Below are 18,988 nucleotides of genomic sequence, written 5' to 3' on the forward strand. Positions count from 1 at the left end.
TATAATTAACTGAATTATTTTGTTTTCTAAGCTGTATCCATATAGGTTATTTGATATGCATTTAATATTGTATAGCCTACTACTGTGATTCTCTTACTTTATTCGTTTTCTATTTGTAGGCTACCTGAGAATTATTCATTATTTAATTATTTTAGCTGTAAATCACTTTTCTAATAGCAAATATAAATATATATGCTATAAATTACCTTGACCTAGGAATTTATTAAGACCTGCAGAAACCCTGGTCTATCAAAGCGGCTATGTGCGTCATAATAGGGTCCACTCTGTTTCCAAGGCATGTGTTAGCTTCTTTTGTCATAGTTACAGAAGGAAACTCCACCACGGGCAAGGTTCGACAACTCTCAAAAAGTTCATTGAGTGGAATCGAAAGGGAACACACTAAAACATGCCGTGAAAAGTTTCACGTTTTCTGTCATTCTTTCTGCAGCAGTAGAATTCCCCCCTAGAATGACGGACATTCTGCTCTCCGTGGTGTCAGAGGCGAAGCATGCCTTCCCAACTCTCTCCCAACTGTCAGAGACTGGTAATTTCGCTCGTGTAGGCCTACTCTCATGGCCATTTTCTGAAGTTCGATGATAAATCAGATTTTTAATGCCCGAAATGTATTTTACTTTTAGATGTGGATGACCTTTGGTCAAATGTGTCCTCTTTCGTCGAGCGTCAGATGTCTTTACAGAAGGTGAGTTATTTTAGTTATTTTTTAACACAGGCTAAGGCCCCCCCCCTTATTGCATATTACACCTCTTTATTTCACTCAGGGAGTCCATATAAATGGGCTGGGCAGATTCACATTTTGTCAACAAAAGATGGATGTGGGAAGTAAGTATGTTCTAATCCAGAGACCAGTCTTTCTTCTATCAGAGAAACTCTCCCAAGCTCATGGCCTTAAGCAAGTGAAACCACAAATCGCAGGTGAGTCATCCTCCAAGAAGTGCAATAGGCCCTGCTATAGTAAATCATTGCTTCATGTGAAACATTCGCTGTTTAGTAATTAAAAACTGTACATAATTTTATTAAGAGGATTGTATTGTCTCAACAATAATGAAATCCTGTTTAAAATACCTTTCATAACATTGGGGATGATGTTTTAATTGCTAATACATTATAGTAGCCTATGTAATGCTACAGAATTGTATAGTTTCTAAACGTGTCAATGTATGTTTTTCATAACAATTTATTTACAGTTAGTGCTATTTGTCATTTATTAAGAGGAAAACCCCTTGAGATGTGACTTCTCGTTTTCGTAGGGAAGCTATTATTTTAACTTGATATCTGCACTGCCTTGACAGATGAAAGGCAGGTTGTCATGACTACTGCAACACACATATGAAATTGCTCACTCATGTTTTATTCCCTTGGTTTTCTCAAGCTGGTGATGTACCAGAGGTGCCACTGAACTTCTCAGCTCTGGCAGCCGAGAGCCCCTTTGAGCGGGACGTGATAGAAGGTTGTATACGTGAGACACTCATGTTGCTACTGCGTGCTGTTGCCTCTCAGCGATCAGTCCTCTTCACCTTCAGGGGGATCGGTGTGCTGGTCTTTCGTAACTCAAAGGTGAAGATGCACTTCTACAAAGACTTTGTCACCAGTATGGATGGCAGTGGAAAAGCGCTGTGGGCCCTAAGCAATGTGAGTCTGCATATTCACATCACTGCACGCTCACTCAGGAGCATAGATGAGTTCTATATAGTCTATGCTCAGGAGTGTCTATCAGATTTAGATCTTGTCATGGGCGGATTATGAACTTTCGGGCCCCTGGGCCCAGATGTATTAAGGGCCCCCCACTTATTGTCGTATATGTGGGGGGGGGGGGGGGTTTGGGGGTCCTCCCCCAGAAAACTTTACATTTGTTTGATGTGATTTTCTGTATTCTGGTGCATTTTGGGGATGGCCTACATCCTGATTTGTTGTTATTGTGGCAATGATTCCATGCAAAGGCTTGGGCTTCAGGGCCCCCTGCCCCCTTGGGCCCCTGGGCCCGGTAGGCCCGTGCAGTAATCCATCACTGGATCTTGTCCGAATGATACTTTTGAAAATGATAAAGATCAGGAGATTTCAACGAGGAATCGGATGCTCTGAAATAATGGGTTTCACATTGTTATTAAATTGATATGAAGGTGTCTCATTTTCATTGTGCACGTCCAAATATCGCTTACTGATCTGCCCTACAGAAGTATTGTTCTAGTTCATAAGTGGAACAGAATTAACAGAGAGGGGACTGGGGATGGAAAGGTAAGAGTGGCTACTCGACCACATGTCAATGTGGTATTAAGCTGTCTGTGCTCATGAGGACAGTGCCTGCCATGTGAGAGCTGTTGTGAGCAAGGGGATGGACACAAACTGGCTGTTCCTCTTTGGTCAGTTATGAAAATGCTAGCCTTTTAGAGCATCCATGACAACTTTCAAAATGTCAGTGGAATGTGTTCAAACATGAGGTGTTATTTCTGTTTGCATTATTTCCCCAGAGACCAGGCACCAGCAACTCACTGTTATCAGAGAAGTTCTATAGCCAGGATAGGCCTGGAACCAGCAATACCATCCACCTCCCACACATCACATCACGGGCAGAAAGTGTGCATGGAAAGACATATAAGCCCTCTAGTGCACTTGACAGTGTTGAGGAACAGGAGAAAGGTGAGAACATCTGGGTTTACTGTGCTTTCACCTTTGGTTGGGGAGGGAATTATCATGGTAATGAGGCGACTGTATTCTGCGTCTGCAAATGACTGAATGGTGGTGAAATAATCTATAGTGCTGTCCATTCTAGCTATGGCCTTGGTATTAGGGCTGCAACTAATGATAATTTTCATATTTGATTAATCTGTTGGTTATTTTCTTGATTAATGTTTTAGTTCTTAGATTGATAAAATCCCAAGATTATGTCCTCAAATATTTAGATATTTAGTTTACTGTCATAGACAGGTAAATAAAGGTTATTTACCTGTATAGAATAATAGAAGGCTATTTATTACACTTTTATCCAAAGCAATTTATAGATGTTAATTAATTGCAGGGCCAGAGTGTCTTGATCAAGGACACAGTGGTGTTAGCTGAGTAATAGTTGATGACAAACCTATTAATTGTTGCACTCCTACTATGCAATGGTATATGCAAGAAACTGAATCGGTCTAATTAGTCCACTTAGCTGAGGGATACTTTGTAAAAGGGGTTATAAGGTTATTGTTGCTTCAGATTGTGTACCATTGTGAGAGAATGCTAGACTCTCAATGACTATTTTGTGGGTCCCTTTCCTGTGTCCTCTGTTCTTTGCCAAATGTAAAATCTTAATACTCTTCATTCATTAGGTGCCTCAGAAATTCAGTGTCAGTCCAAGTCTCGGAAGGGTTCCGCCACGACCAAAGATAATGGTGTGAGCATGATAGACAAGCTGTATACCAAACCCACCAAATCTCCCCAGACTATTGACAGGTGAGACCCAAGTTATGGCCCCGAAACAAATCACATCTGGATAGGGAGATGAGATCAGTTGTTTACTCAATTCCAAAGAAAATACACGATCCTGGGTTTTTGGTGATTTGGAAATGGACGTCAATGGGCTCCTTTCCAGACAGACTTTCAGAGCGAGTATCATAAGATCGTAGTCTATCAAAATAACATCTATGATCATGCAAACATAAAACAGCATATAACAGATGTTGTATTTTAGGCAGTTTTTTCTAGATTCATCCATGTTCACACCCTTAACACATATTTACAGCTCTTAACATATGCATCTGTACATAATATAATACACAACAATCAATCTTTCTTAGGACGACTGAACAGCCAGTACAAACTTCACTGCGAGCAACGAATGTTAGGAATGAAAGAAGTGCTCAATTCAGCCTAACCTGCCAGGACCACAAACGTGCTGGACAGGTCAGCATTATTGTAAAAGTGTATGAAATGCCACAGACAAGGAGTGCAGTTGAACTGTTATATTACTATATCACCTTTTGACTTTTTAATGTAAATCTTGTAAAAAGTAAAAAATAAAAAGTTCCTCTTAAGTCCAGGTCTAGGCCTAGGACCTGGCCCATAATGCTTATGTATTTGCAGGAACTGTGCTACCTGTGCATGCAACGAGCTAAGATTAACAATCCTCTGTACCTGTCAGAAGAGAGGCGGAGAGAGGAGGATGAGGAGGCAAGACTGTTACTCTTACTAGAGAATCACAAAGACCACCAGTACCTTCAGGATGTGCAGGTATCAAATATAGAATTTCCTTCACTTAAAATTGCTAATCACTCATTTATGGAATGCTTTTATCATTGAATTGTGATGAAATTGTCTAATCCTGTCTGCAATCTTTTTTTAGGCTGAGAAGAATCAAATACGTGAGAACCACAAGAAAGTAGCAGCATTTAATTTGGAGGTTGCTGAAGCCCTGAAAAAGAAGAGGTCAACACGCTCCTCCCACTTCCATGTGAGATATCTCTCTATTGCAAACACCAGAAAAGTTCTCAGTATGTGTATGTAGCTCATATGGAAATTGACAGTGAGTGGCTCCTTGAGTGATACACCCAAACATTTCGCTCAACGATGTAGCCTAGTTTTCGAGGGTGTTCATGCATAACCAAAGAGATGGATGAAGAGATCTGGGGCTACATTTTTAATATTACATTACATTACATCACATTTAGCCGACACTTTTGTCCAAAGTGACTTACATATGTCAACTATATTACAAGGGATTACATTGTCCCCAGAGCAGCTAGGGGTTAAGCGCCTTACCGAATTGAACCGACGACATTCAGGCTACTGCATGCTAGCCCGGCTCCTTAACCATTACACTACCACCGCCATTTTTGCAACATTTTGTCATTCCCAGACACGGACAATGACTGGCTGTGACACAAGATTATCCATTATCCATTAGCCATCTGGCGTGGCGATCCAGATATTATTGCATGATGGGCCACCTGTTTCTGACCCCTGACCTATAGTATTTCTATGTGTAATACTATCGAAGGGTAATAATGGAAAATTGCAAAACAAAAATGTGCTAAAATGATTCAATGTTATACTACTTAGGAAACTCCGTTATCCTGGTATTTCAAGGGATCATGCTAACTGTTTTCGCTCAAATAAAGTTTTATGTTCAAATAAAGTAAATGGAGAGAAAGTGAGTGTTGGCTGACTATTAGTTGAAAGTTTAGAAATAGTGTGAACATAAGTTTATAGATTTAATAGCATGGTTCAAACCGAAGACTTTCATTGTAAACACTTAGCCAAATTCCTCCAGGGGGACTGTCCCTGCAATTGGTCTACATCACTTTGGATACTTGTGGTGGCACTTGGCAATGCTAGATGAGAGGGGTAAATGGCTTTCCAGTGAACTTTGGAACTTTATCTAACCTTCAGGCTTGAGTCTTTATTTTTGTTGTTTTTTTGTCTTTGGTTTTAGGATGGTTTGGCACAGTGGCTTTGTCAATGGAGAATAGCCCTTCAGATTATAATGATTCAGTCGATTGTTTTCCTGTGGATGTTTGTACCAGTGTTCATACCATTTCCTTGACTGTTGTCTTTGGATGTTAAGCTTTTGCATAAAAAAGTTAATCTCTAGGACTCAATATACCTGTTCTGAATGATGCGATGACTGTGGTCTGGTGGTTGTAATATTTGTATTTGTATAATTTGAACAGATGAAAAAGTTTTGAAATTGTTCCCAAGTAATTCCGAACCCAGGAGGTGTCATTGCAAAATATTTTTGTATATTGAGAGAATGTGAACTCATTTTACTAAATTGTGGTCTCATTTTACAAGATTGTGTGCCCAATTTAGTAAATCGTGCTCACAATTTAGTAAAACGTGCAGGATTTAAAATTGTACGCTCATTATACAAAAATTAAAATGAGAGCACATTTTAGTGAAATGAGTGCCCTATTTTGTAAAACGTGCACACAATTTACTAACTTGAGACCACACTTCTTAACAGAGGTCTGTTTTTTGTTCTAAGGTATTGGCTGATTGTTTTTTAGATTTTCCCATGATGACAAGCAAAAGGACTGTCTGAAGTCTGAAGGGAGGTCCTAAAATACAGTCACGGATACTGTCACTGTCAATAATGACAGTTCACCAATCTTAAGCCTTTTTAGTCATGACATCAGTTTCTGGAAGCTTTCTGGAGTTTTTGACCCTTGGGAATCGTGATATTTTTAATTAAAGGTCTCTCTCTCTCTCTCTCTCTCTCTCTCCCTCTCTCTCTCTCTCTCTGAAACAGCCTTCATATATCTTTGGAGGGCGCCTAGACACTCCCCCTAATTTGTTGAACCGGCAGAACTATCAGGAGGATATAAGACGCCAAGCATCCTGCCTCGTACAGAATCAGAAACTCAACCAGCAGAGCCAGGACTTAATAGACCATCTACAGCAAGTCCAGCTTTCCAATGAGTGAGTCTGTTGTCTGTTTCATGCAGTCTACCCTGAATGCTAAGACTAAAACTGGTACTTGTGGCACACTTATTTAAAACAAACAAAGTCAATCGTGGAGATAAAATTCGTTAGACAGGCAAAGTTATCAGCAGTTAACAACATGCATGTAAGAGCCTATAGGTGGTACTGTAAGGTGTAACTTGCAGACACTACTCGCGGTCATTGTTAACATTAGTCTATCAATTCATCAACTGTGACATAAAATATTTGCACCCCCCCCCCCCCACAACATACTTTTAACATATGACTAAATACGGGTATCTACAATCACATCATTCAAAACTAAAAGCGTTTGCATGTTGTTTACTGAACACTGCCAATCAAATGCACAACCCAAATAAACAATTACTTGCACCCAGAAGGCGCATGTCAAAACACATGACCTTGAAATCAAAACACTCAGGGTTCAGTTTTGCATTTAGCTATGCACAACAGTGGAGGCCAGTTATCTGCAATGTAATCGAATAAGAGGAGGATTAGGACTAGGATGATAAGGAGGATGAAGTGTAGGAGGTGGAGGAGCAAGGAGAGAGGGATCAAAAGACTGAAGATGAGGAGTGATGAGAGGACGGCTCAGAAGAAGTAGAAGTGCCACCAATGAGAGCTGGGCCAGTTTGGTGTACCATGCAATCAATCATAGCACAACGAGTCTAATTTGGATAACTACACTGTAGCAGACGGTTGTGGGACTTCTACTGAACAACCCCACCAACATGCAGCTTTCCTCTGGGTGATGAAATACGCCTGCAGCCTGTATTTATGCAATGGGATTTTTGTTATTTAGAATACTCAAACTCATTAGTGTTGGACATAACAACTAAACGTAACTGTAGATTACATAGTCTATATTTACAATACACTACAAATGAAAACTTTAGAAATTGTGGTGTAACAATTACAAAACACAAAAAAAAAATTGTGCTGATTGATTAAGATGAACACACCTATGTTTCTGTGCTCTGCTAGTTAAGCAATGTGGTACGAGTGAGAGTGGGATTGGTAAGGATTTAATCATGGTTGATGTTAGTTTCTCCTTTTTCACTGGATTTAGCTTGTACCACTATCATTGGTGTGTGGCAAAATAAAGTATCTTATTTTATCTTTCTTAGGATTGGTCGGCAAAAGACACAATTTCTCAAGGAGAAACATGAAAACTCAGAAAGCTATAAAAAAGCGTTAGACACTCAGGTAAGTGACAGATTATCAGCCATATCTTACACTCAGCACCAGATGGGACGCAAGTATCCAGTGGCGTGTCCATTGTAACTAGGTGGGCAGATGCCACCTAGATCTTTTGTCATCTTTTCATTTTTGAAATAAGACTTATTTATCTTTGAATAATTATGATATATGAGTTATCATTATAATTTCTCATCCAGTGTACACAGTGTTTTAAATAGCAAATATACTTGCACTCATATGGGCACCTGTGGGTGTGTCCAGGCTCATTACTATGTTGAGGCAGCTGAAAGTCCTTGCTCAACTTACTGTACCAAGAAAAAGTCTCTAGCCACAGGCCCATAGCAATGCAATGTGTGTTTATTGGCTGTGCTAATAAACACTGTGTGAGTGTTTATTAGTTTTTGGGAAGTGTTGCTGTTCATTCTTGTTGCTAGATTGTGAAAGTGAATGACTAAATCTGAAACTTTGTATTTTTGTTGTTTGAGAGCTCAAGTCATACGTGGAGACACTCTGTTTGTTACTGTACATGCACACCTGTTTCAGCAATACAGGTTTGGTGGGATCCTGCTGTTGCGTGTTGTTCATGCATGCCAGTATAATCAAAGTCAAAAGTCAAAGTCAGCTTTATTGTCAATTTCTTCACATGTTCCAGACATACAAAGAGATCGAAATTACGTTTCTCACTATCCCACGGTGAAGACAAGACATATTTTACCAATTTAAGTCCACAGACAAACATAACATTCAAGTAAACAAAAAAGTAAGTAAATAAGAGGGCACATATAATAATGAAAAAAATAAGAGCAGCAAAATTTGGTTGAAATTGTGCATAGACAGTCAATAAAATACTAGTGCAAAGTCAGGCCAATAAAAGGCTTGTGTAGTTCTGTTTGACCTAAGTAAGAAAGAAAGTGACATAGTGGTGCAAGTTATGTAAGAGCAGCAGATGTGTTGTGTTTTCAGGACAACAACAACAAGTTGTAAAGTGTACAAGTGTGCAAGTGTGCAAGTGGAGTAGTGCACGCGGCCATTGTGGGTCCAATGTCCAGGATGTTATGTAGCTGAGGGTGGAGGGGGGAGAGGAGGGAGAGAGGGGGGGGGGGGGGGTATAATCTGTTCCTTCCGCAGAGATGCAGTCACTCTACAAATCCATAATTATTTGAGCAATGCACCATGGTGCAAGTTCCCTTGTGCACACAACCATGCTCTGTTCTGAGTATTCCATCTGCACCTGGTGGCCTAGGTGGGCCCAGCAACTGAGCTCACCATCAAAACTGAATGAGGGAGAGATGGCCTAGTCACATCTAGTCTATAAAATCTCACAGATGTATCCAGGGATCCCCAGAAGGCTCCGCTCTGGGTGTGGATAACAGATCTTTCCATTCATTTGACACAACAGGTCTGTGAGCAATGGGAGGGCCCAGGGCTGGGCATATACAGTAGAAGAGGCATGATCTCCACCTTCTACGCTGCTTAAAATGACCATACTCAGACTAGATGTAATTAGATTGAGTGGTGGGAGTGCATGGAGAAGGTTGCTTGGCCATGGATGGGTGTTCAACCCCTGTGGGGCTCCCTGAAAGACTGCCTTCCCCCACGGTTTCAATGCTGCTGTGCTTATCTTGTTGGTTAGCCTGTGGAGACCACAGAATTCTGTAGAATTCGGGCTTTTCGCCAGAGGGAAACGACTCATCTGACGGGGCTGCTGTTCCGGCTTGCACAGAAGGCAGAGGCTGAAAGCCTCTCCCTCTTTCTTGTTCTCTTCTGATCACCTCTGCATCTGACCCACAGCCTTGCCAAAGAGGATTTTGGGATCCGGGGTATCATCCATGAGTTTGGCCTTGTCTTTGGGATATTATCGCTCTTTAGCAAGTTTTATTATTCGTGCTGAACCCTTTCCAGCTAACCTCTTCTCAGACGCCTGTGCACTGACATCATTGATCTGCCAGCTAAGCTATAAAACACAACGCCCAGAACAAATCTGTCTCTTCCCAGCATAAGCAAAGTACAGTAGATGCGTGACGAGGCAGAAGGAAGGTGACACCTCCTTCATAGAACCGAGGCTCTCTATCAGTTGAAATAATTCAACTCCACCCTTAGGATAACATGTACAACCATGTCTTATAATCACAGTAGCACCATGTTTCCACACAAAGAGATTAGCTGGAATGGATTTAGCAGAAACACACACCAAGGTGTGATATCTTAGAGGTGATGTCAACAACTAAGGTTACAACCATAACTAAGATGTTTTCAGGCACTAGAGCCGTAATGTTAAAGGAACACACCAACATTTTGGGGAATTAGCTTATTCGCTCGCTGTCTCCCCCAGAGTTGTTGTTGTGTTCCTTTAAGCTTCATAAGAATCTAAGTGGTATTAGTTAGAGTTGTCTGTTTACCTAGATACCAGTGTAGAGTCCCACATGTAGCTTGAGGCAAGCGATTCAGTGTAGTCTGTCTTTTTCTGTTTTAGCACATTGGCAGCAACATGAATACTTAGGGCTCTATCGTGCACACCAGCGCAATTGACTTTGTATACTCGCGCATTTGTCTTTCCTATTTTGCATTTGTCAGCGCATATTGGAATTTTCCCTCAACAGGTACATGTGTGCCCACGGGGGCGTTTCAGCGAAAAGAGGGGGCGTGTTCCGGCGCAAACGGTCCCTGTTGATATTTTGCAGTTTCAGAAAACAATTCCGCCACAGGCCTGCAGAAATTAATGCTATGCTCACCGATCTACAGACACCCTGTGCACAGATGTGGACAAATATTATCAAAGCCTTGATAATATTTGTCCATTTCCCGGTTTTGTTTTTGCATTGGTCAACTAAAAATTAAGTAGCCTATATAGTACATCTACATGCAATATCTTTACAACAACAACGCCTAATTACGACCTATTAATTTGGACAACTTTATACAGCCCTATAAAGGCTAAAGTTACCTTGTTCCCTCCATCCTTTCGTTGTTTTCAAAAAACGTTTTATATCCATGATGGCTTATTATGTGCTGTTAACCAGCAACCATAGACAGTAAAAGAAAGCAGAAAGTAGCCTTGGCTACAATTTCTGTAGTTGCTGCGTCCATTCATTGTTATTCTCTCTCCTGCTCAAACAAAAGTTGTGCGTGCATTAAGTTGATGATAACGTGTTTACAAACTCTACTTTACATAAAATATTGTAAATAGCCTATTGTCATGCAGTTAATGGGAGACTGTGCAGAGTTTGGAAAGGTCAACTTAGAAACTGTTTCTGTTGCCTGTTGGTAAGGTACAGTCGTAGCTTACACCTGCAGGAGCGCTTGCTTGGGCGCCTGTGTTGCGCAATGCACTTTGTTCCTCTCATCTATACGATGCAGTTCCCATCCCAACCACAACCATACATAATTACAAGGACAAATATTGCTACACAAGGGAAATCAGTGTGGTGTCCGATGTGAAAAAATAAGTATAAATCTAGTGTACACATTTCCACGAATCACAGATGTGTTGATGACATAAATCAGGAAATATTAGAGGACTTAATGAGACGTGATGTTGAACTGCATGCCAATGCCATTTCACCCAAATGCCCCAGCAGCAGCATGGGAGAGGAGAGCTTATCTGACAGATCTGCATTGTCTATACTCTATAGTGAGGTAGATTACATTGCAAAAATATCACCATGCATTCATAACCACGTGATTCAGTGAGAGTAATCCCAAAACATCGGAAAGTGACATTTCTGTATTACATTTTGTCAAGAGGAAAAATCAATAGCAAACTGTTCCCAACTGACTATAGCGCTGTGAACCGTTCCTGGCTGCGCCTGGCAATTCCGCCATCATAATAGCAATCCGCTATGGAACAAGCGTTCCTGTTGTTAAAGGGAATGTGAGATGATGCTCTGATTGGTTTATTGCATGTTACGCCCAAACCACACCCATGATTAATGTAGCTACTTCAGACCACCCCATTTTAGATTTGGTTGGGCGCAACAGTCATGATCCCACCGGTAAAATAGAAACAGCGCCCAAGATCCACCCACAAAGCGATTTGCGCGAAGTCAATTGCGCTAAAGTGCAAGATATAGCCCTTAATGAACCCAGTTTCTATAAAGCATTATACAAACATTCATAAATTATATAACCTCATAATGCTTAACATCCATACAAGTCTATTCAACAATTTATATGGTTTATTTATATTGTCATGAATGGTCATGAATGGTGAATATGGTCATGAATCACATGATCATGCGCCCGACGCAAGGTGGGGCAAAGCGCGACGTAAGGTTTAATCTTATCTTACGCTCAATAAAGTAAGGCATTTTTCGCCAGGATGTTATGTCCAAAACACACCCATGACTGATTAAGAATCAAAAGAACAACCCTTTTGCATCCAGCGCCCAGTATTTGATCACAAAATCATGCCATTAAATTAGTCATTGTAGACTGGCCACGCCTGTAATGGCTATAAAATTCCATCCGTTTCTGATTAAAATACCAAAATAGGGCCCTGTGTCATTGGACAAACCCTTACAGTTTCAAGTAGAAAAGTGCATTATAAAGCACTTTTTTTATCTCTGTAGTATTAGGTAGAGGTGTTTAAAATGACCTCTATTATGCATGGTAAATACACTGTTGTGCATTTAGACAAACAGCAATTCAGAACAGTGTTTGTCTTCTTATCTAAGAGATAAAATGAGGTTTGATATAGACATAGACAAATATGAATAAACCAACTAATGCCATGTTTTCAGGTGCAGGTAGAACAGGTAAACCCAAAGGTACATTTCAAGAAGAGACTTCTGTTCCCACCAATCAAGAAAGACTCTGATCGCACTGAGAGAACAGAACAGGTTCAATTCACACACAAATGAACAATTTATAAAACCTACTGAAAGGGGAAACAAATGTATTTTAGATGAATAAATATATCCAATATTGGTTTGAACAATTGTGGTAATAAGTGTAACTGATTCTGTTTTTGAATGTATTTTTCATGTGTATGTTTGTCTGTCTTTACATGCCTAGGCAGGTGAGTATCACGGAACAGGTATCCCAGCACATATGCCAGACTCAGTTGGTCCGTTGTTTGGGGTGTTGGACAGCAACCCAGAGGATTTGGCTGTGCAGCGTCACATGGCACAGGCAGTCCAACAGGAGCTACTCTGGACAGCCACACATAGGAAACAAGAGGCCATGTTCAACAAACTTATGCAGCTAAAGAGGGAGAGAGAGATGCTTAAGAGAAACCACAAAGAGTAAGTGAGATGGTCTGGGGGTGGGGGGTAAGATGGTGTAGTGTTTAAGGAACTTGGCTTCCAAGGGGAAGGAGGAAATTGTGGATTTGATTCCGTGCTGTCACAGCTGTGCCCCCGAGTAAGGCGCCCAACCCCGGTCCCGTAGACCGCATAAATAAGCGGACAAACTCTTTGTGGCATAACCCATAGGTTTAATAGTAGCAGTTTACCACTCTAGCCTATCTATTTCCTTGAATTCAAGTTTATATCTGTTGAAATGTGTGTCCCCTAGATTGGACATTTTCATTTAAAGATACTGTGTGTAACCTTTACTGGTGAGGTTGCTTGATTGCAGCTAACTGAATACCACTGCATTTCCAATGGTGTGGGTTAAGACAGTGGCCCTGTAGTAGTGGCACAATGTGAAAGGCCCTCTTTACAGGCAATGTTTCAGTTTGTCCTTTATGGGATGCTGTTGAAAGATGGTGTTGCAGGCTCAATAGATGGGCGTCCACTTCCTCTATAGATATACATTAAATGGCTTATTGTAAGATAATGAAAACTATTTAGATTTACAGGGAATAATGCATTATGAAACATAGTTTTGAATACCTAGTATTCTTCTTACTAATACCTTAAATCCTTTACATTTGAACTTACGTTTTCTTTCTTTATTATTCCACCCATATTTGCTGTTTCTTTGCATTTAAAAGGCAATAATTGCCTTTAACAACATTGCTTACTACTACTTCTTGCTTTATCTGAACCAAGAAAAATATCCTGCTACTGTTTAGCTATCACACTTTGCATTTTCTTTGCAGAAATGCATCTCATAATTTCTTGTTGTAAATGTAAATCAGGTTTATAGGTCAAGTATACTTGTGTATACAAGGAATTTGGTCTCTGCATTTGTCCCATCTGTAAATTAGTGAGACACACAGAGAACACACAGTAAGGTGAAGCACACACTAACCCGGAGTAGTTGCTACAGTGGCGCTTGGGGAGTAGTGAGGGGTTAGGTGCCTTGCTCAAGGGCACTTCAGCTGTGGTGTGGGTATGGGAAAGCAGTGCTCAACCACTTCCCCCGCCCACATTTTTCCTACTGGTCGGGGATTGAACCAGCAACCCTTCGGTTCCAAGCCCAAAGCTCTAACCAGTAGGCCACGGCTGCCCCTTGTTGTCTTTTTCCTTACCCTTATGTACCCGCATGTTGGCCTCTCCCTCCCGTATGTCTGTCCCACACTCCACAGGCTAATGGAGGAACACATCTCCCACTACGAGAAACTATGTAACCTGAGAAAGTCTCTAGAGATGACATGGAGTCGCAGTGCTAATCTCAAGCGCCAGAGGGACAAAGAGGAGAGGGAATTCATCAGGTGAATTTCTTTGTGCTGACTATATGAGCAGCACTTATTTGTTCTTTTCTGTGAAAGAGTATATCGGTACTTCCATCTATTTGCTAATAGCATGAGCAAGAGCTTGAGTCAACTCACTTGTTTGTTACTTTTGTTAAACTGTAAACTGTAAAGCGCCTTTGAGTGTCTTGAAAAGCACTATAAATGTATTATTATTAATATTATTATTATTAATGCAATGTCATCACTTTAGTTCATGCACAAGACACTCTGCCTGTTACCACACCCTATGGACAGCACTAGACTGGATTCAGTTTCATTCTACAACAATAAAATGACCCAGTGCTTTGCACCAAAATATGCAATATCTATTTAACAAAAAAGAAAAGTTGCTTGCTGCAAGTATTATATTCCTTGTCGAAAGCCAGGTCTACCATCATGTCAAGCTGTCAATGTCCTGACTATATTTTCTATTCAATGTACATGCTATTTAATGAAAAGTTTTCCTGGGTCATGTAGAATTAAGTGACATGCCGTTTACTTCTTTTTTTGCTTCAGTGCAATTACATTAACCTTAACTTAAACTTCAACTCAATTCAGCTATGTGTGTGTACTCAATAAAGTGACATCTGATCTGGTATGGTTCCTCACAGGTCTGGTAGTAGGCTTCTGATAAGCCAGTGTGAACAATACCGCCGCTGCACCCAGTGTAAGAGGACGCCAGCAAACTCTGGAGAGAGCAACCTCTGGAAAGAGACACATTTCATTCCTGAGTCTCGCCTGATGGTGTAGCATGAAACCCAGCACACAAACATGCAGAAAAAACTTGAAAACCTTAAAAGTGCAGTTGCATTAAATATGCTTTGCATTTCCATAATGTGTTTGCATATTTTTTTTTTGTATAACTGTGTGGTGTACATTTCCCTCCAAATGTTGCAAAACAGAGAATATCCAGCAGGTGTCAGTGTTGTACTTAAAGAGTTCAACACTGGTGGGGTGAACCTGGTTTGTCTGCTGACAGTTACAGGGTGGATGACGGCAGCATTTCTTTGCATAAGGTTTCCATTGGGTCTTTCTTGGCATTTGAGGCTAGAAGCCCGGAGACAATGGCTCTGTACAATATGAAGTTGCAACATTAATAGACCTGCATGTTGCATAAGTATGTGCACAAAGAATTCTATGTTGATCTGGGCACTTTCAAAGTTGGGAGTTTTGACCTGCATTTGACATGATTGCAGGTACAGTCCTGCTGAGAAGGTGCAATGCATAGAAGCAAATTCACATGACAAGGCTGATAGCACCCACATGACATCTCCATGATAGTGTACAGTATGGTGCCCAGTATGACGAAGTTCACTATGGGTGGGCTCCTCAGCTACTGTCCCTCAGTAAGTCCTGAGGAAGCCTCATGCACAGTGTGCTGCATATTAGCAGAAAGAATCTCATGTAGACAGCAACATGAGGCTATAAACAGCTCTCTTGTTGGAGTTGTGCTGAATCCCACTGTCATTCCACTGCTGTCTGAGAGCTGTTGGCTACTGCTCCATGAGAGAGCTCCTTTCAGGAGGTCTCATTAACGGCACAGGCTCTAGGCGTCTTTCTGATCTGCATATGGATGGCATAGGGTTTGCCCGGCGGATAAACAGAAGGAATGCAACGCATGCAACTGACAACCTGGACAATTCACTGGCCCTGTTTCCCAGGATATTGGAACACGTGACCCACAATAAGCTCCAAAAGAAATTAACAGATTTTTGTACCATCTCAAACATCACATCAATACAGTATATTCACCTTAATAGAATACTTGTTGAAAACATATACACTGATCACAGATCTGCCAGGTCAGGGCTAGATCTGAGCCCAAAACAAGCTATTTGCTTTTGTACAACAGTTTGGTCCGGTCAAACTACATATTGATTTCTGATTGGACAAGAGGAATCCCAGGACATCCCCACTTGGACTCTTCTCTGCTAGTTAGTAATTCATTTTAAAAAAAGAGCAGCAATTCACAAGGTCACATTTTTTTGAGTGAGAAAATGGAGTAGGGTGAAGGTTACTGTATGTTTAGTATTATGACATACATACAAGCAAGTAGACTATACAAAACATACTGACTGTCTCCAAAGGCTGTTGGTGGATTCACATGTCAATAATCACTGTCAATCCGCATCATCCCCACACACTGCATATACACTCAGGCTGGTTTCTGCATCTCTGAGAGGAACATTGTGTAAACATTGCCTCTGAGCTGGAAACTCAGGTTGGCAAACCCCACCACTGACAGATGGCCGGCCCCCTTCCTCCATATTTAGGCCTTTCGCAACATCTCCCGTCCCCCGGGAAGGTTACCATTATGCATATTTTATCATGAGAACTTCCTAACACTGGTTGTCTTCATTAGGCATCAGAAGAGCTCCCACTCTCAGAGATTATTTTTAGAGATGGGTTTCTGCTTTTGGACCGCATGAAGGCTTTTCCCAGTTAAAGTCATTCTGTATGCTTTTAGCAGTACAGTAGCAATGATAGTTATTCTTATAATGTTAGAAGTTGAATATAATAGTTATTATACATATTGTTCAACTTAAATATGTGGAATACAGAATGATAAACTAGTGTGTATGCACTGTGTGCAGTCCAATGGTTATGGAACAACAAACACAGCAGAATAAAGAAGATACATAGTGGTAGAAAGTGCACAGGCAGTTTTGATGTCTCAATGAATTATTTGCTACGGACACAATCACATAAACTGACCTCTGCCCCATACATGCGTTTCTATAGTGTGACACAGTTAGCGGTTGTGTCAACCAGGTGAAGGAGAGTAAAGCATAATCCCTTTCATGGCACATAATAAGTACCTAGTCCCTTGAGTATCAGGAAGAACAACTGAGTTTGCCATGTAAGCCACACAGGCTCCTATGTGCTACGCCGTACACACGGTGACAGGATTTATATGTGCAGTGAACAGTGTTTTTGCTCATAGAAACAACACAAAAAAAGCTCCTCTTTGTTCACCCCTACTCTAAAATTCAAGTTGCAGCTGTGCCTCCCATAGACAGTAAAAGAAGTGAGTGCCTCCTTACAAAGGCTTTGATTTAGGTTTTTGTTGTAACAATTGCCATGGCGATAAAGTACCAGTGGCATTCTAGGTCCACTGTAAATCTGCAGTGACAGAGGAATCTACTGTGGAATTTTGGCCAGTGTGAATTACAGTATGCTGTCACGGTGAGTGAGTGGATTCTCTGCTAAACTTAGTCAACTCCCCACCCAGATGCCATCCCAAAGCAATTGTAGCTGTCAAGGTAACTAGGGATTTTCTATGATTTGAGAGGGGCAAGTAAGCACATACTCTCACACAAGAGAATTAAGAGAGATGGGGAATGTAAACCTTCTCAGTGGGTATCTTTGTGTCTGTGCATTTCTATAGATACATCTCTTTGCAACAATAAGTTACTTTATAATTTGTGGTCTTTAAGTTTAAGTGTTACCATATATAAGGATTGAATTAAAATTGCTAACAAACCGTTCACCAGTGGAGCCAAAGCTTAGAGCTCTTAGTGTAATGAGATCTGCTTTCACTAAACAGTCATGTCCTGTCATAGTGTAGTGTGGTTAATGCTCTTGTTCAAAGTGACCAGATAAAAGCACTGCACTTTGCATGAGACTTCAAGAAGACTGAAGAACTATAGGTAAGAAGCCCACCTCACATCATCAATACCAGTCAGCATACACATACACACTGTCGTGGAGATGTTAATTGAGTACTATCGGCCTATGTGCTTGTGTTTCTACAGTAGTCACTGGACAGGGCTGGACTGCAACTGCACACTAACCACCTCACTATAGCTAGAACACACCGCTATCTGTCTGAGATTCTTTGTGCCATCCCTGTGTGCCATTTCTGTCTTGTGTGAGCTGAGTCTGCTTAAAGAGGTCAACTTCACACTCTTGGAGAAGACGAGGCAACTCTGTCAGCTGACACTATGTCCACACAGCGCATACGCTTTAAAAACTGATCCGGGGTCAGTGCTGTGTACAGCAGAGTTCTCATCTGGGCCCTCCAGACTGCTCAACAGATGTCAGCCTAGCCTTCAGTTGGCCTTATTAAGCTTCCTTACAGAGGTGGAGAACAATGCACTTTTTCATCACGTATGGTCTCTTTCTCTCTCTCTCACCCTCCCATCCTCTCTTTATCTCTCTACTTTCTCAGTCTCTTTGATTGGGAGATATTTTTATAAATCTAGGTCCTGGGGCCACCTGGGGAAATGGTTCCATATTCAGGGCAGGAAAAAAAAAATCTCAGGCCGGTCTGAAGGACGCAGCAAATGCCTGGTGCTTCTTCCTAGATCCACCAGCCACAGGGAAAAGCTCCAGCATTGGGAACATCTCAGGGATAACCCCCAGGGACCCGTCATACCTGGGAAATCCCTGGTCACCCAGGAAAGGTGAGGTTTGAGTTTGGAGACTTTTTTACATCATTGGAACCCAGCTCTCTTCACCACCACACATCAATGCAGGTGCAGGTCCAGCAGAGGAGACGAGAGCCAGGTGAGTTAAACTCCAATTCAGACTATTTTTCTAACTTCAAATTTAAATGAACATGATGCCTGTGTAGAGTATGTGGTAGGGGTCTTGTTGCATGTTTAGAAAACCAGAGCATAACCAGACGTGTTCAGTAGTGTGAAAGTGTGAGCTTGGAGGAACATTGTGAATGTGTGATTGGCCTTTTTTGTTGTGCGTCAACAACCCAGATGGCAAGAGGCCAGTGGA

General features: G+C 41.2%; 1 protein-coding gene across 4 annotated transcripts; it reads left to right on the forward strand.

Moving 5' to 3' along the window:
- Nucleotides 1–313: 313 nt before the first annotated feature.
- Nucleotides 314–15,089, forward strand: LOC121698417 (coiled-coil domain-containing protein 81-like). 4 transcript variants are annotated; one of them, XM_042080496.1, is made up of 15 exons: nucleotides 314–544; nucleotides 639–700; nucleotides 780–933; nucleotides 1,391–1,650; nucleotides 2,487–2,655; nucleotides 3,327–3,450; nucleotides 3,795–3,900; nucleotides 4,081–4,227; nucleotides 4,340–4,447; nucleotides 6,245–6,414; nucleotides 7,566–7,644; nucleotides 12,378–12,476; nucleotides 12,652–12,881; nucleotides 14,111–14,236; nucleotides 14,869–15,089. In XM_042080496.1, the coding sequence occupies exons 1-15, from the start codon at nucleotides 469–471 to the stop codon at nucleotides 15,005–15,007; spliced, it is 2,049 nt and encodes a 682-aa protein (XP_041936430.1). In that variant the 5' UTR covers nucleotides 314–468; the 3' UTR covers nucleotides 15,008–15,089. The 4 variants fall into 4 exon arrangements, with proteins under 4 accessions (XP_041936430.1, XP_041936432.1, XP_041936433.1 ...); XM_042080498.1 differs by having other exon boundaries at nucleotides 12,384–12,476; XM_042080499.1 differs by having other exon boundaries at nucleotides 1,391–1,575.
- Nucleotides 15,090–18,988: the final 3,899 nt, after the last annotated feature.

This window comes from Alosa sapidissima, chromosome 23, assembly GCF_018492685.1.
Source record: "Alosa sapidissima isolate fAloSap1 chromosome 23, fAloSap1.pri, whole genome shotgun sequence".
In the NCBI taxonomy this organism is placed as follows: Eukaryota; Metazoa; Chordata; class Actinopteri; order Clupeiformes; family Clupeidae; genus Alosa; species Alosa sapidissima.